At 44.5% G+C, this 23,544-nt stretch overlaps 2 protein-coding genes across 2 annotated transcripts in view; both read right to left on the bottom strand.

Moving 5' to 3' along the window:
- The window catches only part of LAMB1 (laminin subunit beta 1), a 41,373-nt gene extending 33,391 nt beyond the window's left edge, over window positions 1-7,982 (bottom strand). The window contains exons 1-7 of the mRNA XM_066182905.1: window positions 7,837-7,982; window positions 7,503-7,672; window positions 5,138-5,273; window positions 3,082-3,155; window positions 1,991-2,179; window positions 1,826-1,889; window positions 159-361 (exon numbers count right to left, since the gene is read on the bottom strand). Coding sequence (XP_066039002.1) covers window positions 159-361; window positions 1,826-1,889; window positions 1,991-2,179; window positions 3,082-3,155; window positions 5,138-5,273; window positions 7,503-7,672; window positions 7,837-7,873 — 873 coding nt within the window. The 5' untranslated portion in view covers window positions 7,874-7,982. The remainder of the gene's footprint in view (window positions 1-158; window positions 362-1,825; window positions 1,890-1,990; window positions 2,180-3,081; window positions 3,156-5,137; window positions 5,274-7,502; window positions 7,673-7,836) is intronic.
- A 4,687-nt stretch (window positions 7,983-12,669) lies between these two features.
- LAMB4 (laminin subunit beta 4) overlaps window positions 12,670-23,544 on the bottom strand; it is a 38,834-nt gene continuing 27,959 nt past the window's right edge. The window contains exons 27-34 of the mRNA XM_066182906.1: window positions 21,370-21,575; window positions 20,255-20,458; window positions 18,541-18,685; window positions 16,515-16,716; window positions 15,771-15,909; window positions 15,359-15,535; window positions 14,181-14,334; window positions 12,670-12,809 (exon numbers count right to left, since the gene is read on the bottom strand). Of these exons, the coding sequence (XP_066039003.1) occupies window positions 12,670-12,809; window positions 14,181-14,334; window positions 15,359-15,535; window positions 15,771-15,909; window positions 16,515-16,716; window positions 18,541-18,685; window positions 20,255-20,458; window positions 21,370-21,575 (1,367 nt within the window). The remainder of the gene's footprint in view (window positions 12,810-14,180; window positions 14,335-15,358; window positions 15,536-15,770; window positions 15,910-16,514; window positions 16,717-18,540; window positions 18,686-20,254; window positions 20,459-21,369; window positions 21,576-23,544) is intronic.

Here is a 23,544-nt window from a genome sequence, read left to right on the forward strand (position 1 = left end):
CAGATATGTTTGCCAAGGCGGAATAACTATAACAGTTCTGTTGTTTGAAAATCAAGCGTGCAGAGGTGAGGGGCAGTGTCATCTTTACATTTGTGTTCAAATCACTTAAAAGAGGCACAGACAACAAGAACTTTATGCAGAGAAGTGTGAATATTTACCATTCCTTCCACTTGCTCATCCAAGCCCTCCACGGGCGCACACTCACTGGCATGCCCATAGCAGAAGCAGTTCCCGCGAACCACCATGTCGTAGATGGCATAGTAGTACTTCTCTCGGATCTCCATCCTGGAGTCCAAAAGATTATCTCCCAGCGTGTGCAGCTTGACAAATTTGACTCTCAGATTTGTGATCTTTAATAGGTCTGCAAGGGACACACACAAAATAACTAACCAGCAAGCCTGTTTTGGAATTATTTACCAGATCATATATTGAATGGGAGGAAGCCAGGAGTGACTTCCTAAGCATGCTTCCTATGGACAGATTAGATCAGATTTATTTTCAGCACCTACACATCACTTCACACTCTCCAAATTTTAAAAAGAAAAAAAAAAATTACATTATTTTACTACAGGTTGATAACTGTATAAGTTAGTTTAAGCATAATTTAAAATAATGGTCTATTTTATTATAGACATGCACAGGCACATATACAAATGTTAAAGGCAAGAAGAAAAGCACCACCTAAAAGACACTGGTTCTTTGGGGTTTTAAAATATAAGATGGGTAAGGACTTGACATCAAGAAACTGCTGCCAAGTGGACCAGGAGCCATTAGAGTTATGAGGCTTTTGAAAAAAGTCTTAGCTGGAAACAAAGAGAAGTAATTCTTTGGTATATGCCAAATTTTCCTAGCAAATGTAATTAGTTACATTTTGTGGAAAGAAGTAACACCCCATAACTGACCAAATACAAGGAAATTCTTGAGGGATAATCCATGGGAATACAACATTGCAATAATTAATACCATCCACATGTTTACTTTGATATTGTGAATCCTATGTAATTTCTTATAGCCTTGAACTAGGCTTGACAAAGCACTTCAAGCCCATCCTTTAAAATGTTGAGTAAAGAAAAGAACCAACATTAAACTCATAGCAAACAGCAGACACTCCTCTACTTCACATATTTCCTTTTGCTCCAGGTAGCTTTACACTGAGGGACATGAACTCAACCTGAGAATGCATATTAAATCAGAGGTCAGCTTAAGGCTGAGTACTGCAGCTCCCTCCGGCCAAATGCCCCACAAGGTTTCTCTTTAAGCCACACTGAGCAGCAGATCTCTCTACCTCTGCCTTCATGGATTGCCACAACCATGCACAAACACTACAGCAAGCTGTGGTTTATGACCACATCTGGGTGGTCTAGCCATGCAGTGCTACCATGGCCAACTGTTCCAAAGTCACAACTTTCTTCTGAAAAATAAAACATGACCCCATTGATTTTAGCTAGAAATGCAAAATTAAATAAGTACCTTTGTAGCTCTGTTTACTTGCTTTCTGAATACTGTACAATTACAGGATCACATTCCAAGGTTTCTCTAGGCAACTGCATGTATTTTTGGGAAAGGGGTTCCTTAATGAAAATAAATCCCTGATCAATTAAGAAAAGGACCAGCTCCAGTGAAGTGTGCAAGAGCAATCCCTTGAGTTCACAACATGGATTTTCCTGTCTGAGTCAGGAAAAGGAGCTGTTCACAAAGGTACTCATATGACTTCAAAACTGCTGTCAGGGCTAATGCCTGACTTTGTTAGTGGATTACTGGTTTTTGTAAGCAAGTAAGTACTGATATGCTCTCAAATCAGCCTGAAAGGTAACTGCATACATACTCTGAATCCTTGGACTGTATGGATCTTCAATTCGAAAAGCAGGATCTAGAACACGATATATTACCTGGAGGAAAATTCAAACACCAAAAGATTCAGCTTCAAAAATAAGAGAATCTGAATTTGTAAGTCTACACAATAAACCTATTAGAAAAAAATGTCTCTGACCTCTCCCTCTGTTGAAGGTTCAATGTCAGAGTATCGGGAATCACAAATTATATCATCCACTTTCTTCATGGGTCCAGTTGAAATCCCAGGAAATGAGCTCTCACAGTCATATGCAAAATATCTGTAAACTTGCCAAGTCTGTCCAAAGTCAGATGATCTTTCAATCAACATTGCAGCAGGACGGAATGTCTAATAGTAAGAAAAACAAGAGATTTCATTTGGTTAATTATTACTTGCATTTACATTGAGTCTTATTAGTGTGAGCAATCCACATGTCTGGATTTTAATCTCCCTCCCTGCACCAACTATTTCCAATATGTGGAAATATTGGAAATACTTTTCTGATGATATTCCACTTTTTCCTCAGAGGCAGACAGATGAAATAATACACATCAAACCATAGACCACTCATCTTCAAAAGATGGCACTCAGTGGCCAATGGCTGCAGCACCCACATCATGTCAGGGGTCTTTTAGGAGTCCCTCACTGCTGGCTTCAGTAGAAATGACCACCTTCTACCTCAGCCACCATCTTAAGGCACAGGGAGAAACCCTAGTAGATGCCACAGGAAAGAGGAACCAGCTGTCCTAGAAAGCTGATGCGTAAAAATGAAGAGATTAATCTGTCCACATGGGAAGAGCATTTAGGATGTACAGGACATAAGCTACCATTCCAAGACATCTGTTTGTAAAAAAACAAAGACACTTTGTGTACAGATGTTCTTTCTTCCTGAAGACCTTTCCATTTGCCAAATGAAAACTGATACCACGGCCAACATTTTTCAGGAAAAAAACCCTCACTACTATATGACTTAGCTAACAGTCTTCTAGAATACAACCATCAGAAACACACCAACACAAAACCCAGCTTCAGCATGACTCCTTCTGCAGCCCCACTGGAGTTCAAATGCAAGTCAGAACTCTGCCTTTCTAGATGACTTCAACACTGGTAAATGGTTGGCAGCTCTAAAAAATTCAGGCCAAACAGTTCAGACAAAGCCCAAATCCCAAATATCAAATAGATATGAAGGACTATGAGACCTCTCATTTCCTCATGATCTAGGGTTCAGGGTAAGGCTGTGGCTTCCTTACCTTGAAGGTCATAATGAGATGAGTGAAATGAAACTCAGCCTCCAGGTCCAGCTGGATAGTCACGTTTTCCAAACCTGCAAGGACAGAGAAAAGACGGTGTTCCGCAAACAAGGACACCTGCCACTAAATTTTGCCAAAGCTCTTCACTCTATTGGCATGAGACTATTTTCTTTACCACTTGGTTCTGTTGTGAAAAAGGAATATGATGGTTTAGTGCGTGCCTGACGTGCAGGGGGAGACACCAAGAACCTGCTGAAGAGTGTCAGGCATGGGATTCCTGCACATGATCAGCACCAAACACGCTACACCCAGAGTGTGAGCCTGCAGGGCCATTTGAGACAGAACCGTGGCTGGCATTGCTGGATTTGGGGCAAGGACAGGACCACCACAAGCTGGGTCCTGGCACCAAAGCCACCAGTACAGCTGGGGAGGCTGAGCCCAGACCTGTGTGGTAGCCACAGGCTGTTCTCCCACACCCCAGCCTCTTTGGTAGCAGCAGCAGCACAAGTCTTAACACCTCCAGTCTCTCCAGTTTTTGGTGGGGGCCATTCCCCATCATTTTTCACTCACTTTGGACTCTCCTGGCCACAAGAACAGCTCCTTTATAACCTGGTTTTCAGACAGTCCTAAAACAACTATCACAGCCCTGCTTTGCAATTCCAAGGGTTAAGAAAATGGTGAGAGGCAAAAGGTTTTCCAAACTGCTGTAAGACTACCTGTGGTCAAGGACTCTCCACAGAAAGGAAGAAAAACAGCTAGAAATATTATTTTGCCTTGTGAAAAGAGCTCTCAAAACAGCTGGATACTAATTATACTGTAGTTAGAAATAAAAAATAAAATCAAGATTTACAGAGAGGAGAAAGGGTAAGAAATGAAAATAATAAAACAATAAGACACTTAAATTTTTGACCAGCTGTAACCTTCTGTGAAGCATGCAGCAATGGTCCCTTATGCTGTATGCCTGAATAGACGAAAACATGAATTGGACAGAAAGAATCATTTGTTTTTTATTGTTGAAGGACATTTTCATGACCTTATGAGCTAAGAAACTTTTCTGTGTGAATGCTGCCAAGCCTGTTGCAAAAAACATGAATTATCTGGAATGCTGGAAGAGAACTGCTGGAGGCAAGCAGCTTGCTAGGCTGATCTAAAGGGTTAAAAAGGATTTAGTGAAAACCTTTCTTTAATAGGCAGCAAAACTGCTACAAATACTACCTTTTTTTTTTTTTTTCATATACAATAAGGCAGCTACTGCCAATGCATTTGCAGAAATCCCATCCTGTCCAGCTGGCTTTAAGGCTTTAGGGAAGGACTGCTGTTTGAGAAACCCTCGCTGCCTTGTTTTGTGTATGAAGGCATGCCAAAAGCATAACCAAAAAAGTAAAACAGGCGGAGGGAGGATTAAAAGAAAAAACAAAAACCGAACCAAACTAATATGCAATTTTTGTTTTTAACTACCTCGCTGGTTTCTGCAGTTCATTTTATTGTTTGGCAAATGTTACAGAAATTCAGGGAGCTCAGGAGGGAGAAGGCAGCTTGTAGGGTAAGAGATATCCCTGGCTCCACTGTCCTGAGGTAGGAAAAGGAAATTGAGGAGGTCTGCAGGCAGGGCAACAGCCCCCAGCTCTGCACCCAAAGCCCCTCCTTCCACAGGCTCCAGCCCACAGCGTGGGGAAGCCCTGGTGTGCTGCCTTGGCAGCGCCACCCCGGGGATATTTACTGCTGGAAGGCTGCTCCGCTCCTGCTGCCCAAATATGAGGGAGAGCTGAGCCCGGTGTGGAAAACTCTTCTCTTTAGGAAAGGATTCTTGCAGAGTGCTTGGACAGCTGTTTCCAGCACTCCTGGCGGACTCGGGGTGGGGGGTTTTGTTACAGATTAAGGACTGCTCCAGGGCACACAAAAGCAGCCAGTTTTACTCATGGCTCCTCACACAGCATGATCCTTCACAGGGCATTAATCACCAGGCCAGAGATAACAGCAAACCCACAGGTACCCTTAAACAAAAGGAGAGAAAACAGCTCCCGGCCCCGGAAATTGCTCTGGACAAACTGCATACCATTTTCCGATTGCCACCACAGCTTCAGGCGATTTGGAGCAAACGTGGTGACGACATTTTCAATGCGATGACTGTCGGGATTGAGAGTATCGTGGAAGGGATCCTCCGAGTCACATATGAAACATTTTTTGTCCTCCTGAAACAACATGATAATCAGCACTACTGATTTTATCCATGGGGCAATAGTTGCTTCCTGCAGATAAGAGTATTTTCCATCCATATCACATTCCACTCATTCTGCCTGCGGGAGTCATCAAAGATTTTTTTTTTGTTGAAATGCTAAGTGTTTTTACCTTTATGAATTAATGCAAATTGCCAAATGGAAAATATGCCAGGAATTCCATAAACTTCATCTTTAGGGGAAGCATGTTTTCAATGAAAATTGAGTTTCAGGAAATCTCTTCCAGCGCACGCATTCTCCAGCGGAATTCAAAACCAATGGCAGCACTGGTTTTGAATTCAACAATTCAGAAAATTGTTGAATTGCTTCTGTGAAAATGCACATATGCAAAACTGCACCTTAACAACTTGTGTGAAATAACTGGCATTTGGAAGCTGCCTTGGAGATGGAAGTTGCCTGCATCAGGGATACCTCCTGTGAGGCTCAGTGCACATCAAGGAGACCTCAGTGATTTAGTCCTTTTCTCTGAATTCATCTTGCCAAACTCCTACTCAAACCTTGCATCTTCAGCTGGTATTGCAACCCCAAACTGTGTACATAAAGTCCATTTGTACACATTACAAGGTCTGCCCAAGCAAAACCAGCTTGGAACAAGTTTGGCATGTGCTGCTTGGGAAAACTGGAAACTTCGCCAAGGGGACAAAACCCCAACATGGCTATAACTACAAACAGTGCTATTTTTGCATTGTCCTTCTGCCTAAAACCACCACTTTCTGATTGCAAGGTAGGGCGCAAACTGAACCAAAAGGGAGGGGGCCCAGACCAACGGGAGGGCGCAGATGAGGGAGAGGACCTCATGGAATGGCAGTGAAGGAGCCCCATGGCACCAGCAACTCATCCCTGTCAAAAGCTACACAGGCATCATTCCTCTAGCACGTTTATGGAGACAAATGCAATTCTTTATCAGCCAAGAATGTGAGTGCTGGCAGGTCTGCACCACACAGGCTTTCCATTTCACCAGTTCTGGCTTCAGTGGCTCCTCCCAAGCTCAGGGCTTCACCTCCCACGGGCCCTCAAACACTCCTACAGCAGAAAGAATGGCAAAAGCAGGGGTCCCAGGGAAGACATTCCCTACTGTCTGCTCCAGGCTTCCTTCCCCCTGAACTTCATGTCACAACTTGCTCCTTCTCTGACCAAAACTGAATCCAGAAGACCTAATCCTGCCAAGCACTCAGTGTGGCCATGCCCCATGTCACAAAGAGGATACAGGCACCTTCCACGATTTCTTCAATACCACACACTGTGGTTCAGAATAACCAGGGACATCCCAAATGCTGAACCGGGGCTGGGAGATCAGGAATATTGGCACATGAGAACTTCTGAAGTGATGGTTTTTACAACGGCACTTCAACATTTTTTGAGACAAGAAAATGTAACAAAGTACCTTTGTTATTTTGTTATACCGGAGGTGCTTATGTTGAAGTCAATCCCAACATACACTGAAAATATTCAGTGAAGCTAAATCCCACGTCAAAGTATTAACTCTATTAGACAGAACTTATCCGGTGAAACTAAAGGTGGGGAAAGGATGAGGGGAGACTTGGTAACTTCAGGGCACAAATGGGTCAAGTGCTACAGCCCCTCCTCCTTCCCCTGGTTTTCCTTCCAAGTGCCAGAATCCGGCCCTATTGTTTCCACGGTAATTTGTCCGGAGATTATCCCTTTACTTTCAGTTCAGCAGAGTTCCACGTATAAACTGATAGTTTATTCTTCTCCACCATCCTTTCTGTCTCAGAGATTTAAAGTTTGGTCAGTTGCTTCTGACTTTAAAAAGCAAGAGCTCACCAGATGTGCTCAGACAACCTTATTTGCATCCTTTCACTCCGAGACCATACACATATAATTACACTACGGGGACTGTGAACAAAACATTGCCGAGCCCTACAGCCCACGATCCTTTAGGAAGCTGTCCAGACGACTCCGAGCAAGCCTGGAAATAAAGCATTAATTGAACTTATGCGGCACATTCTTCCTCATTGGCCTCGATCAGGAAAGGGGGGTCGGGAGCCGAAAGCCGCGGGGGATTCCCTGGACCCGAGGTGTGGGTCCCGCTCTGGGTACGATGCTGCCCCACTGGAGACCGCTGCCCGCGGGCGCGCACCCCGCGCAGGAGGCGATCCCCGCCCCGGCGCCGGCACCGAGCGCGGTGCCCGGGAGCGCTGCCCGCCCGCGCCCGGCGCTCACCTGGAGGTGGCTGACGATGCAGTAGGGCTCGGGCTGGCGGAGGCCGCAGGTGGAGGAGGCGGAGAGGCGGGCGGCGCGGCCGATGAGCAGGTCGCCGGTGGCGGGGTAGCAGCTGCCCTCGGCGCAGCCATAGCTGTACTCGGGCTCCTGTGCCGCCGCGGGCCACAGCGCTGCGCGGCCGCGGAGGGAGAGAGAGAGGGGGACAGAGGGTGAGAGAGGGAAGGGGGAGCGCGGCCGGGCTGGGCGCTCCGAGCCGCCCCGGCGGGCGCTGCAGAGGCGCGTCCAGCCCGCCGTGCCCCGACGGCGGCCGGAGCGGAGCGGGAGCGAGAGTTACCGAGGCAGCAGCAGAGGTACAGCGGGAGGCGGCCCATGGCGGGCGGCAGGACGGGACGGGATGGGACAGAATGGGACGGGACGCGACGGGACGGGACGCGGCTGCCCCTCCACGCGCCGCCGAAAGCCGCTGCTCCGGCTGCTCCACGCAGGCGCCGCCGCTCCCGACCGCGGCCCCGCGCCGCCGGGTGCCCCCCGGCCGCCCTCCTCCTCCTCCTCCTCCTCCTCCTCCTCCTCCTCCGCCCCTCGCATCCGCGGGGCTGGGCCGAGCCCCTCCCGCCCGGCCCCCCGCCCCGGGGCAGCCCGGCCCTTAGCCGGGGCAGGGAGCGCGGCCATCGAGGCAGGGCAGTTCAGTGGGGTGGGAGGTAAGGGGGTTGCGGGCTGGGGAACTCCTGTCCCGCTGTAGCCAGGGAGCCCAGAGCGGGGGACTGGGGACTCCAGCCCCGAGACCCGCAGGCTGTGCTCTTCCCGCTGCTCCCCAGCGTCGGGAGCGGGCTCTGGGCAGGGTGCGGCAATCAGAAAGGGGTGGTGGATAGGTGGGGAGAATCACCAATCGGATGCCCCCCCTCCCTGCCCCGTCGGTGGAGAAACAACGAAGGATTGGGGTTATTGACCTAATCCTGCCTTCTGCCGGTAGTGTGGATGGAGCCGGGCCCCTGTGAAGAAAGGATGGATGGATGGATGGATGGATGGATGGATGGATGGATGGATGGATGGATGGATGGATGGACAGTGGTACATACTTGTGTGGTAAGACCCAAAACCCAGCAAAGAACCAGGGGGTTGGCAACTGTCACATGCAAGCCTCAGTAGCCCCACTCTGCATGCTGCTGTGGTGCCAGCACATGTGGCTCAGCAGTGCCATTCCTGGGGATGGTGGCCGTGCTGTCATGCATGGCCAGGTCTGGCCCTGGCACAGGCAGAGAGGCCCAACAAGGCCGGACCAGCCACTGTCAGGCTGGTGTGTCTCATTTGCTGTGGGAGCACATGGCGCTGTCGCCTTCCCAGGGGCACTGGGGCAGCTGCAGGGAATGAATGGCTGTGCTGGAGCTGCCCCTGCACACCAGCCTCCCATATCGGTTCCCTGGCCTGTGCTGGGGAACACGGGGGCTTCACTGGCTGGTGGCAGAATCCCCTCAGCACCCAGGGAAAAGGTTGGTAAATGAACGCCTAGGAGTCTGTATGAAGTACGGATGTGGTTGGGACAAATGCCTGGGTTTATATACTCAGGTTTTGCTTGTGCACGTGTAACACATGTACTTGTGGAAATCTTTACCAGGTACCAGCATCCCTCAAGAATACTTTGCCCTCACTATTTGCAGTGCCAGAATGAAAACACACCATGGTCTGTCTGGCCTAGCAAACCCTGCTGAGGTAGGTAAATATGTTCATTCTCATTTTACAGCTGGATAAGCAGAAACAGAGAGATACCAAATGACTTGCCCTAAAGGTTAAACACCAGGTTTGAAACATAACCCAAGACTCCAGATTAAAGAACTTGTGGAGCTGTTTCATTAAATATACCCATGAAATTAAATAATTCTAAACTTTCAGGGCAGGAGTTGTAATATTCTAAGCTGCTTCTGCAATGTGGCCTTCTAAATTCACAAAACAAATTCAGATTCCTAAACGTGTTAAATTTTTTAAGCTTCAGCACAACAAACACTTTTGTCTCCCCACTAAAAGAAAATGTTTTACTTTGCTGCTGTTAGAGCCTCCTCTGGTCCATGGCAGATGGGCAGTGGCATAACCCCAAATGCAACGGTTTCATTGCCACTGGACTTTTTTCTGTCCTGTATTTTTTCAGCTTTTATTGAAGTTTTGTCATTTCATTTCTTTCCTGTTTCATAGCCTTGTAGAAGTCCTATCCTCCCCTATAGGCTCCTTTGTGCCTTGCCACAGACAGCATGAAAACAGGCTTTGTTCCAGCCTGGGGGTGACCCTGCCGTGCGACATCAGGGATTGAGCTGGAGCTTCAGCCACAGACTGTAGTGGCCACCATTACCCGTAACTGTGGTACTTTTTAGACATAACTGAAACCACCACATTTAGTGTGTGAGTAATCAGGAACAGGGAACTTGTGTCCCTCCCTCTCTGCAGTGCTCTTGACAAATAGTGAGTGGAAGTATTTTAATTTGATTCTTCAAATGATAAAAAATCCGTTTTGTGTCATGCCCTATCCTTGTGGCTGGTCAACCACCTTTACAGTCCTGGAGTGTCCGTGTTTGTATGTGATTAGAAGTCTTCTCAAAAAACAAAATTTCAGAATTTGACCCCAGTGGGACCCACTTGATCACCCATTTTCTTAAAACACTGTAGTGGTCAGATGCCTGGTAGACAGAGTTGATGATATGAATTTGATTAAATATATCTTTGATTATATGTCAGTTTGGCTGTGTTGTTTGCATTTTGATTAATACCATTGAAGTAGAAATGCTCTATAGCAAGAAACTTATTTCAATTCTTTTTCAAGAAACAGTTTTCTGAAGCCATTTCTGCCCACAAGGAGGAGGTCCAGGGGGAGCTACAAATAGGTACTTTTTGTCTAGAGACAGCATTTCCCCCACAAATTACCTTTGAAAAAACACTCTGAAAATTTTTGCGTCACTTCCAATGGGAAATGCTGCACAGTTGTAAACCTCAGAAGCTGTCACAGGATAGATTTGGGGTTCTGTGGCCAGTGGTCCCATCGGATCTGCTTCCTTTGTGTGTCTGAGCATGCTTGGAGGCAGGCAGGGGAGGTTAGACTCTGTGCTGACCTTGTTCCTACTTCCGTTTTCCTTCCAGCGATTTCTATTTCCCCCCATGGATACATCTCCTCTCCAGGCCTGTTTGACTGCCTTGTGTTTACAGATTTCTCACTCATGCAGCTTGTGGAAAGCCATGCAGCAATTCTCATAGTCAACAGTGGATCATAGGAGAAAGTTCTCTTTCAACTTTTTGCTTGTGAATTCATATTTTTAAAGCCATGAATGAAAAAATTTGGGTTTAAATGCAATTGGGAGTTTCTCTCTAAGAGCTTCAGTTTTCCTCTTCTAGGTGCAGTCCAGCAGAGATGCACTGAAACCTGCAGAAAATCGTTCATTACCTGGAGACCTGCATGTGAGCAGCTTGGTGTGTGCTCTGAGTAAAACAGAGATGTTTGATTTCATTACGTCAAAGTCAGTCTCAATATAATCATCTGATTACAGCCTAGTAACTTAGAAGCCTCACACCTCAGAGATGATTTTTTTTAAGGGCTAAAATTCAGAAAATGCTAACCCACAAATTCCGTGCATTCCTGCATTCAGGTGGCTTTGTTAGATAATATCAAAATTATAATTTGATTCTATTATTTTCACAATAGAATGTGTCTCACAGTGTAATACATGTTGCACATTGCCCTGGAGCACAGCTGGTTTGAGTTAGAGGAGTATCTCTGAAATCTCATCTGCCAGCAATTCCCACCCAAGCCCCCAGCGCATACCAGTGTAACTTTAGCTCTTGTAAACACAGGGTGATAACTACGCAGTGGTTATCTCCGTTGGATCGATAAGGATTGTTTCACGGGTGCTGCTGGCATGGGTAAATGTTAAGAGCCCTGTCTTCCCGCAGAGCATTCCTCGTTTTACAGATGTGGTCTGGGCTGCATCCGAGCTCTGAAGCATCGCCGTGATGAATGAAGTCCCTCGCTGGGGGACAGTCCAGCCAGGAATGACGCAACTGGTTTTGACTGGCGAAAACCCCTCATCGGTCTGCTCTGCGTCCTGCAGGAGTGTGTATACCAAGGGTGGGACTTTGAAAATGAGGCGTAGCTCGCTTCAGTCTTTTTAAAACTCTGGCATGTCTATAACATTTGCTTAACCATAGATTCCTTCCTTATTTATATTAGAAAAAAAGAATTACAGCCTAAAATTTAGGCCAATTCATGTATTCTTGACGTCAAAAAGAAATCACTGAGTGAACCCTGACTTCTGTGAAGTGCTGCATTGTGGGAGAAGGGCTGGAGAAACTGGTTTCAACATTTCTGGCCCTTTGGACTCACTGCTTACACCTAAGAGCTGGAGTTATTCTCCAGTTGTTGGTTGCATTAATGAAAAATGTGTGAAACACATAAGCATAAGAAAAATGGGCACTGCAGGAGCCTTAAAAACAAGATTTTAAGTTGCTTTTGGCGTTAAGCATCTTAGCACTGCCATCCAGTGGGCACTGGGGAATCGGCTCTGTCGCCCACCGCTGGTGGCCCGGCGCTGCACGGAGCGGCTGCCCGTCGCATTTCCAGGGGACACGGCGGGACCCTCACATCGTCAGGGCTCCCGGTGAGGGAACCCTGCTCTGCCTCGTGCAGAGATGGGGTTGGAGCAGTGACAATGCCTGGGGACGGCGCTGGTTGTCAACAGGGGTGACTGCAAGAGCCAGCAGGGTTTCATTTTCGTCGCCCCATCCAAGTCTGGACAGCCCTGTGCAGGGTCATGGCACAACCACATTTTTTAGGGTTTGGCAGAAGACATGGGGTGTTGGGAGACTGTCTTTGAGACAGCTACCGGCAGCTCTCTGAGCAGTCCTCCTTTTGCATTTCCAACCCCCCAGCCACAAGAAGCTCTAGACTGTGCACAGGAGTATATTGTAGAGCTCCCTCAAAGACTACACATTACTAAATCAGATGGTTTATTAAAGAGATTTCCTATTTCCATATGAACCCCACTGGACAAAAGAAGAAAAAGAAAAAAAGATAACATTATTCCCTAGGCCATTTCAGATATATTTCCAGAGGACAATGGCCTGTGCCAGGATGCTCAGGGCGTGGTAATCATGGTGATTTCAGCTTCATTTTACCTGATGGTCTGTTCAGACCCTAACTCTTGCATGTTGCATACTTGCTTTCCTGCTCCATGATTTCATTTTTAATGGCTATCACTTGTTCCTCTAGTTGTCTCAGTTGCTGTGCCTTATTTTGTTTGGTTTGATTCAGTTCCTGAAGCTTCTTCTCCAAATCTGGAAGAGCAGAGATGTGCAATGATGCTCACATTTGTTGTGTAAGTAAAATCCAAGGATTAGCAGCATTTCTTTTCCCAGAAGTTTTAGAGGCAATAAGCCTCTTTTGAATGGGGAATGTTACATATGCAACTGGAGGGAAAAGTCTGGCTTCTGGATAGCAAGAGGAGCATGACAGCCTTGAAGAAATTAATTTCTCGCCATGTGATTTGTCCATCTGCTAGGATGGGGCAGGACATGGAGCTCTTAAAGGACTTGGTTTACATGCAAACACTCAGAGGAACAGTGTGTCTACTGATGTGTGTAAAGCCTAGACAATTTGGGTGTGACAGGCTTAGGTCTCCCTCATTTGTGTAACAGTTTTCTGCTGGTTCCTATGAAACTACACCAATGTAATGAGTAGGTTATATTGGTGATGAGTTAAATCCACAGGATTCAGTGTCTGTTTCTAATGTCCTTTTCACCCAGGCATTTGGTGTTACTGCGATGACCTTAATGCCTTTCCTCAAGGTATGTGCCCAAAATATTTATTTGGATCCTGTCCTGAGGAGTTTTCTCCTGGGATGAGTTTCTGCTTCAGTTTTGCTGATGTTACATGGCATTTTCTGATATTGAGCCTGGCAGAATCCTAGGCCTAAGTGTTCCCAGTGGGAATGCCCAGACATTCACTATGAGGAGAATTAGGTTCCCTGTGTGCAGGGACATGAGATGTGCTCCTCCTTTTTGGTGACCCTCTAAGCCTGTGTGAGCAGCAGTGCCGGTACAGCCACAGCGGCTACAGTCTCCACTGCCCATGGCCCCTCTGCCTGACAGTCATGGCCCCACAGATTCAGCGTCAGCTTCAGTCTCCACAAGCCGGTAATTGCACCTGGCGTGTTCTGCCATTGCTCAGAGATAACGTCTGAAGGGGAACCAAGTATGGGCTGATGGAAAACAGCTGCCCTACAGCTCTATCACAGGAGCCCTCGCTTGGGTGGTGTGGGGAAAGACAGAGTGTAGAGGAAGGATTGAAGGTCCAAGTGCCCAAAGCAAATGCATAAATCACGGCCTCCAGCTAAATTTGCAGCCAGGTTTTATGCAGGTTTCGCACTTGCCCTGTTTTTAAACTGAAGAAAATCACTGCAGGTCCCTGTGTGGACAGTTCTTAATCTTTGCTTATGGCAATCTATTTAAATCAGAAAAAGGACATAAGCCTAATCAGTTCAACTACTTTTAAAATGAGTAGCTTCAGGCAGGGATTTTCACCAGGTAAATTGTTTTAAACCTAGTTTTGGGTGAACTTAGTGTGTTAGTGTCTGTGGGCAAGGACTTCAGCCTTGAATTCATGACCAGCTCAGTGCTTACCACTCACTGTGGAAGTGAGAACATCACCTGTTATTCTTTTTATCTTCTTTTCTGTCTCTTCAGCCAGTTTTTCTGCTTCTTCTTTCAACTGCTTCACTTTTTCTAGTGTTACTTTTGGAGGTCCTTGGGTTTTTAGCTTTTCTTGAAGAACGGTGTACTTTCTTTTGACATCAGTAAATTCCTGTAACAAAATGCCATTACTTAGTTTAGGAGTCATTAATTAATCTTAGTTTGAGAGATAATAAATCTGATGTACAGAAGGAAGTTTTAATACTTCTTTTTAACATCCTCTTTGAACCAAAGTTTAGATTTCTGATTATCTTAAATATTAAAAATATATCCCTAATTTGTAGACGTTGAAAATGCTTTGCAAAATGTGATAGAAATCAATTAAAACAAACTGCCAGTAGAATAATCTAAAGAAGAAGGAAGGGCAAGGATATAAAGAAAATATTATATTATTTTATATATTTTAAGATTATGCTGGTTTTGCTTCTGTTGATAGGGCTTTTCTGTAAATTTCATTTTGCCTTAAGGCTTAATTCAAATTTAATGAACTATCTGTAGTAACACTGGGGTTTTTTCATTTTCAATTGCAGTAATATTTACTGGCTAATCTGTTCCCTGCTGTTCTAAGTTGCTGTTGAGGCTACAGTTTAGATTTTGCCTATGGTTCTTGTAACTTGGAAGTATGGCCATGATCCAAGCTTGTGCTGTGGCTACCTGGTTCTTGCCATTTTAGCAAATTTCTAGCTGCATTTTCAAAAAACTGAACTACTGAAAAGCACCAAGCCAACCAAAAACTCCAAGTGACTCCCACAGCAATTTTCTCTGAAGGAGAACAGCACAGGATGAATTGTCGAGGTGCTTCTTCCATCACTCATGTATTTTAATATCTGGTTTTGTGATTTGTTCTGTTGTGTTTATTGGTGCCCATGGTGACTACAAGTCTTATACACAGTGCAAGAAAAAATGTCATGAAGTAGCCAGAGAAATGTGTATGTTTTCTTTCATTCAAGCAAACAGAAGTGTATGCCAGAAGCCTTAAAATAAAACACAAATTCTTCTTAACCTGTGACATTTTACACTGCATGGCATAAGGAAAATGTTATGTTTTGATGACAGCTGGGCAATGCTTCTGAAGCAAAAATACTATTAAACGTGGAGGAGGTTTTATTTCCCTAACATGTGACAGAAGGGCTTACATTATCAATATTCTGGGCTCGCTTGTGAGCTGCTTCTGCCTCTGCTCTTGCCTTTGTAGCTTGATTCTTGTTCATCAGCATTTTTTCCTGCCATGTGGCAATTTCACCTTCCATCTCAGTCTGTCTGGCTGACAAGTCATTTAGTTTATCCTTTGTCTTGTTCACTTGGTTCTCAGCCTAAAACAGAGCAATTCAAGGCTGTGATTTCTTATGTAATGTCCATCCAGCTTGCAGAGCATGGCAATGAGGGACTGTCAGTGGATTAAGAGACCTTCAAGCAATATCGAATTGGTGTCACATCTGTGCCACATTCTGGTTTTATTTGCTTAAGCTTATGTTAAGGAAAATTCAAAATGAAGTATCTCTTTCTAGTCAATATAGAAAACAAATCAAAATATTTGCAGCAAGATACCTCAGAGATTTGTGTTCTGATGCCTCGTATCTCTTCATTTAACTTTATGATGGTGTTTTTGGAGCGCCCTTGGGACTTCACGACATTTTTTAGTTTAGTACTAATTTCATCCACTGGCAGAAGAGCTTTAGCTGCTTTGCTGTAATGGAAAAAAGGTAGAGTGTGTAGTAACGTGGTGTGGTGAGCAGAGCAAGAACATGTTTCAAATGCCCCCATGCTGTCATGCAGGAATGTTTCCTCAACAGCAGCCATTAAAATTGTGGTAAATTGGTAAAGCAAAACCTCAGAAAAGGGCTTTGTGGGGGAGCACCTGAGTTGCTGTACTCAGGTGAGGTTGGATGCTGCTGGCTGCCTGCTGGTGCACTGCTAATAGGATAGACTCATGGGTGAACGTGTTTTTTCTTTTGTTGGGCCTTTATCACCCTTATTCAAACCACCCAGTGAGCCAGATGTAATGCTCCACCAGGTCCAAGGTGGAATTAAGTAGCTGCTTTGGCCTCTCTGACTCAGCAGGCAGAGAAGCCAAGAGCCGTCAGGAGCTGCTTCCTTTCACCATGTTGGCTCCTGCAGCCTGAACAGCGATGGCTCCTTCCTGCTGGAGGGGCCCTGTGGAAAAGGCAAGGTAAAATCACCATCTGAACCCTCCTTCCAGTGTTACTGGGATACTGCCAGGAATATGGAGCAGCCCTACTGTGCACAGTGTCACCCCAACTGGAGCTGGCACACCACTATGAGAATACTTACTGAGCTTCTTGTGCCTCCATCAGCAGGGTCGGAGCATCCTCCCTTTTTATGTTTCTCTTATTCAGTTTGTACTTCTCACAGTGGTTCATAATGCTTTGGAGTTTGCCAAGCATGCCTGCGAGCTCTTGTGGAGTCAGGGGAAGGTTTATTTGCAGAACATAATTTGCCACCTTCTCAGTATCTTCTGGAGGTGCACTCTCATCTGCAACAGAAAAGGAGCTGAGAGTGTCCTGAAGTAGCTCCTTCCTCCCAGCAAATGGCCCTTATGGCTGCCTACCCTTTGAGTTATGGGGGAGAATAAAGCTGACAGGCACAGCAAGGGAGTAAGAGAATTATCTCCAACATTTTGTAATTTAATATTATGCTTCCAGGTACTGCTGTTAGTGTTGTCAGAACTGGCTGAAATGAGGATTTGAACCCACTTTGAACTGTGTTATTAAAATTCTGATGTAGGACAGAGCCCATGGAGGGTTTTAAATCAGTGCCCAGCACAGCTAGATGTGTCAGAGCCCATTTCTCCCTTGGCCCACAGATCAAAGAGGTGCTGGTGAGGCTGGGGTGTGAATGGAGATTTCCAAGCTGGCCAGTGGGTGTAATCCCTTCCCTGGAGTTGCCACAATATTGAGAAAGTGGTTCCGTTGCTGGTTAATGAGAGGCTAAGCTGCAGAGGGAACTTGGGTCAGACTTGCATAGAATGGGAATTTACAATAGAAAAAACCTCATATTTTGACAATTTCCATTACAAATGAGCTTGTCCTTGCTCTTTGCTAAGAGGCAGAGGCAGACACAGAGTAGTCAATGCCTTGAAAAGTCACATCATCAGTTTTGTTTTCTGCTCACTTCCATTTATAGACAAGCCCTTGTGTGATAGAGCAGTTGAGATACATTAAATGGTTGTGTTAATCTCCAGTCAGTCAGCAAGAATTAAATAGAAGACATTTAGTGTGAAAACAGTAGTGCATTCCTGAGAGCTATTTTCTGTAGCAATATATTGATCCAAAATCACCATTAAAATCAATGTTGAGTACAGCAGCTTTAATGTAACTGTATGCTTTTCAGCTTCTCCTGTTCTTACACTTCAATTAACAAAACAAAGATTTGAAAAAAAATTCCTTTATAATTGTTAATAAATGCTGTATGTCTACTAAGAGACATAAAAGAAGAGTGAAAGATGAAATATTCAGTGGCTATCAATAAAAATCTGAAACTCTTGAAGGAATTAAATGGACCTAAATCTCCCAGTTCAATAAAATACTGTAAATTTTTCCAAACAAAAGGAGTCCTCTGTCCTCTGCCCTTGCTCCCATTTGGATGTAGAGATATGAATGCCAAAAGACTGCAATCCATAGAAATTTATCAGATCAGCTACACTGAAGAGATTGAAGAAAATCCTGCCACATTTGAACCCTTTGATGTGCATCTGGTAAAAAAATTTAGGATCTGTTTCCTACAGCATTTTTCTGCAATTCCGAGAGGGGACAATTTTTAGGGTATATAAGGTTGTTTTGTTATTTTTTGTTTATGAGAGCTGTGAAGTTCTACCAGAATCCTTTGATTCCTCAAGTTACAGCTTCATGGAGACGATGGAGTGGGATGTGTCCTAATTCCCACGCTCCCTACTGAGAGCCTCTATTTATGGGCCTGGAAGAAGGGGGTGGAATAACAATTTGAGGATGCATTGGACATGCCTGGCCATTATATATTGTATGAAATTATCTTAGTAGTCCTTTACTCAGATAAACCAGGAACAGAGGGAGTTACTTCAAATTAAACACAGTAATAAAAGATGATAATCAGAATGTAATAGATATATTGTAAAATTGACACGAAGTACTGTCACCTGGGAGAAAGAAGCACTAGAAAAAAGGGATTGAAAAAGTTTACACAGCTCAGGAGGCAGATGAGAAATTTCATGCATACACAGCTAGATCATCTTCTGGCTGTCTACTATGCTGTATAATATTGGATATTTTTTTTTAATGAAATATTTATGAAAAATGAGTCAAAAAGAACATTGCGTATTTACCTAACAAGAAGTCTTTCACTTTTTGGATGAACTCCTTAGTGATCTCTCCGTCAACTTCAATTTGATTCGTAGCCATCTCCAGTTGCCCATTAAATTGTGAGCCTTTCAGTTTGCTGTCTTCTGCCATCTTTCTTATGCTTTCAACCTGGAAATATTATTAGAAACAGCAGTGCCATTTTCTGTAGGTTATCTGTCATTGCTTTGCGAGTTGGGCTCTGACACAAAGGTGATTTTGATCCAAGCCTCAGCTGGAATCACTTGATGTGTCTTTGAAAAGTAGTAGGAGACCCCTTTGGGGAACTTCAGAAACTGCTACATCTTGGTCTTCATCTGGCCTCAGAAAAAGACTAAATCAAGCATTTTTTCTCTCTGCAGCCACTGCTAAACCACAGCCCCCTTCTGTCTCTAAAAAAGAGTACCAACAATTTTTGCAGTACTGTAGCATGTCAGTCATCAGATTCAGATCTAAGCAGATCTTAATAGGTTCAGCTCTGATTACAGAAAATGTAATTTCACTTGTCCTTTCATATTGGACTTGCTGTTAAAAATCACTTTAAGAGGATACAAGGAAGGTACAGTTCAAGGCTTGTCTCTAAAAGTTACATTTCACCACTAAATTGGTATTCTTGATAATTTAAATGAGAACTGTAGATTAATAATCAAATTCCAAGAGTACTTTTCTTTGGTAGGGGCATTGCCTTCAAGAATGGCCTGGGCACATCTGTGGTCTGCAGAGGGAAGAGATTTGGTCTTTCCCCATGCAATGAGAAAAATGCTGATGTTTTTATTTCCGAAATGTCTCAAAATAGTTCACTCATATTATCAGGGAGGTGCCTGGGGCTGCACGCCCCAGAGGCGATGTCCCGGCAGCCTGGCTGGCGCTCCCCGGCTCAACAGCTGCCTTTGGCTGCCGCTTCTCCGTGTCCTGGGGCCCCAGGGTGGTGCCCCAATTGCTCATTTCCAAGCCAGCTAGCTGTGATGCTGCGTCTCGTGCATTTTAAATAGAGGAAATTGATGCCCAGGCATCCTGCAGGGGCAGGACAAAGCCACAGCAGAATGTAATTTCTGCTGGAAAATGTGCTTTGCCTATAACTGTAACAGGCGTCATCTCTGACTGTTAATAAGAACAAACTCTTTACTGGTGCTTTGGGATTTGTCTGTTTTGTTTCCTTGGCATGTGTTGCATTGGCCACACTTAGCTTGAATTTTTCACTGCTACTGTGCAGTATAGTCGACTAATTGATGTCCTCCTAAACATTACTGGGGGCAGAAAAGCTTCATCTTGAAATTATTTTCAGAATTTATTGGCAAACATAAGAGTAGTATGCAGTTGTATAAATAGAGCTTACTGCCATGCACAGCAGTAATCCCACTGCAATAAGCATGTCAGGCTACTGACAAATGGTGCCATTTGAATCTTTCCCAGTAAAAATATAGACAATACTAGCCTGAAATCGCCCACTCCCATAGACACAGGCCACCGTGACTTTTGAAATCTTAGGAGCTGTGAGGAAGAAGATCTAGATAAAGCCAATCTCTCGGTGGGGCTGGCACCTGGTACTGAATCGTGATAGGTGTATGATGTTGAGACAGAGTCCATCACTATATCACCACTCTCTGTCCAAAGAGCAGGTGAGTTTTTGCAGATTTGTGACCTCCCAAATCTTATCCTCCATCCATTTCACTGAACAAATGTGGGTTTGATATACAGCACCTGATTCTCAGTTTCCTGTAGCTGAGTAGTCAAGTTATTTAGCAACACAGCACTCTCCTCAGCTTTCCTAAAGGTCTCAGAGGAGAGAGGAAGAGCTCCAGTGCAGTCTGGGCCACCACACTGCCTTAGTCCATGACTGTCCTGGCACAAAGCTCCTCCACAGGCTGCTGTTGCACATGGCTGGTCTCCTGGAATACCACAGATCTGCAATAAGGAAGATGTTTATGTTAGGACTCCTCTGGGGGCCTGAGATACATTTCTGAGGGAAGGAAGACGTTTGACATCTTATGAACATTGAATATGGGATGGGATTTTCCCTAAGACACAGCATCTGGTCATTATAAAGATGGGTATCACAAGCAGTTACAGGTCACTCTCCCCTGATTTGAAGGATGCAATAGCAGGCCATGGCTCTGAACATCCTTGCAGGAGCCATTTGTTAGGTTCCATGTGTTACACTAAGACCCTTGCTTCACTCTTCTTTAGCAAAAAGGCTGAAACCATTCCCTAACTATATATCCAGCCCACGGGTCAATGGCTTCTTCTAAAGGATCCAGATAACCTCTAACAGAACAAGGTGCCATGTCTAGTCCTCCATGTATTTTGACACAGATATGAAACCTAAAGGCTTAGGTGGATGATCTCTTCCAGATTTGTCATGAATTGGTACTATCAGGTATTTACTTCTGCCCTGCAGAAGAACAGAAATCCCCTTCTTTCCCAGAGGTGACACAAAGGATATGTGAGCACTCCTCACCCACTCCAGGACAAAGTTACTTTGCTTAGTTTAACTTCCTCATGGAGGAGGTTTGCATTAATCTTTCCAAAATTACTCTGACGTCCTCTTGAGACTAGAGAGTACTTAAACAGTTCCTTATACTGGGAACAATGGCTTCCAAAAGACTAGAAATATCTGCAGCTGGGAAGTGCAGCTGTTTTTGATGTGATTGCATGGCTGTGGCAAGGAAGTGCCATTTCCAGACTTAAAAATGCACGTAAGCAGCCTTTTAAAATAAAACCTACTATAACATCAAAAAAAGAGTTGTTTTGGTGGGTCTTTTTTGTTTGTTTGTTTGGGGTTTTTTTAGCTTTCATTCAAAAACCACAACACCTACCTTTTCATTCAAGTTTTGGATGTCAGGGCTTTTGATCATTCTGAGCTGTTGCAGCACATTGCTTGTGTTTAAGACCTTATGGTCCAACAAAGCGAGTGCGTCGTTCCTGGTGTACTCTGAGTGTCCAACAACAGGGGTTGTTCCCCTGGTCTTCTCTTCTGCCAGCAATGATACTTCAGAGTGTTTCCTAATGTTGCTGACGGCCTCTGTACCAACAGAACAGAGTTTAGTACCAAGTGCATTTGGTTGCGTTCAGTTTGTGCATTTACTTGAATTCTGGACAATTGTTGACTGACAGGTGATTCACTGGTGTTTGATTTGGGACAGCAGGGCAGGACAGGAACTGTCATTTCCTCAGCCAAGCTTTTTAATCCTTTACTTATCCAGTTGCCAAATAGAAATAGTTATTGATGCTCATAAAACCTGCTAAACTAGATGAATATATGGTGGATCCTATGTCATCCATAGGATGCCAAGGTGTTTGAGAAGGCAACAGAATAAACAAAAGTATGAAGGAGATCCCATTATTGGCACTAACTGCTACTGATCTGGATTCATCAGTAGCTCATGCATTGCTGCCATTGTTGATTGGATGAAAGCTCCTGACATTTATTATGTTTTAGGCAGGAAAACTGTTTCTGCCAGTTGTCATGAAATGATTAGCTCCCTGATTGGGAGTCAAGAAAGCATCTGTCCTTTCTGTTCAGCACTTAACACCCAAGAGTTAAGTGGTCTGCTAGACTGGGACCAAAATTGACATTACAAATGGGAATATATGAGGGCTTTTTTGTCTCTGGAAAATCCAGTTTCAGGACTGATTCATTAAAAAAAACCACTTCCACAATAAGCTCATAGGCCAGGCAAAAAATGTTTTCCAGCAAGAGTCTTGTTTGGTTAATGAAAACTTTCTCTTAAGTAGGCTCAAAAGGGTTGGAGGATATTACATTTTTTGCAGATTAATAGCCTGAGAAAAGGATTCAGGCCCTTTGCAACACACATAATTTAAAGCTGTTACTGCTGCTGTCGAGGTTTCCCAGATCTCCAGAGAGACCAGATTTGTCCCCACATTCCTAGGCAGAAATATGTCCAGAGCCAGAATTGATGTGAAAGTGAAAATGCATTGGAGGTCTCTGATCTCTTTGTGCTGGTAACTGACTCAGTTACTAGATGAAGTAAAAGACAAGACATTCAAGTCCTTTGTGCTCTGATTCAGGCTCTAAGGCCCTTGGCTGTGCTTTGATTGAAGGTGAACAATGTTTAGTTATCATGTGGAACCAGGGCTATTTATTTATCTTGTAATTCTTGGAAACAATATACGGTTTAAAGTTAGCTCTTAATACAAAATACCTGGCAAGAGACTGCTGTAACTCCTCATCTAAGCCAGAGACTTTTTTCTGTGCAACAATTCCATTGCAGGAATATTTCACAGTGGTTCAGCTCTCCATTAAGTGGCCTAAATGCATTTTCCACATTTGGTTTTTGATGGAGCTGTAGAGATTCCAAGTTCCTTTACATTAAACACAGTGTCTTAGCCCAGGCTTGATTTACAGCCTAGGAAGCTTCTCTCATTACATTACTGTACCTCAGCATCTGCAAAGCTGGGGGCCAGTACTGGAAAGCCATAATTTAATGAGATCTCATAGACTGCAAACATTCTTTTAAGGACACTTGTGTCTTGATTTTTCCAATGGTTTTAATTTATCATTAGATATTGCTGTTTCCATGTCATCTAGCTGCACCTAGCTGTATACCTGTGAGGAAAACTTCAACTCCTGATTCTCTGCAAAGAGATGTAGGCAGGAGCTCATTCTCCTTGTGCGTCAATGGCACAAGTGCCAGATGTGCCCCAGATGATGTATGTGGCCATATCCTGCTCCACCTCAGCAAAAAGGAAAGGAAAAAGCAGACAGAGCCATATATAGGATATGCTGCTTGTCTGAAAGGAAGATGGAATGAGGAGCCAGTCTCTCTCGTGGGTATCAGAAAAGCTGGTTATCTTGAGGGAAATGTTATTTTTGTGCTATTAGATGCTTGGTAGCAGAACCAATGAATATTTGTGGCCTTGATAGGAAATTAGTCTTAAATTCAAGGTCTTCCCCTCCCCAGACTCCCATGTGCTTTTTATAGGGCTGTTTATCTGTCTCCAGAGGCCAAAAGATGAAGTGGGTTTGGAAT

The sequence above is a fragment of the Chamaea fasciata genome, unplaced genomic scaffold, assembly GCF_029207755.1.
Source record: "Chamaea fasciata isolate MVZ Bird 193981 ecotype frontalis unplaced genomic scaffold, bChaFas1.0.hap1 SCAF_5, whole genome shotgun sequence".
In the NCBI taxonomy this organism is placed as follows: domain Eukaryota; kingdom Metazoa; phylum Chordata; class Aves; order Passeriformes; family Sylviidae; genus Chamaea; species Chamaea fasciata.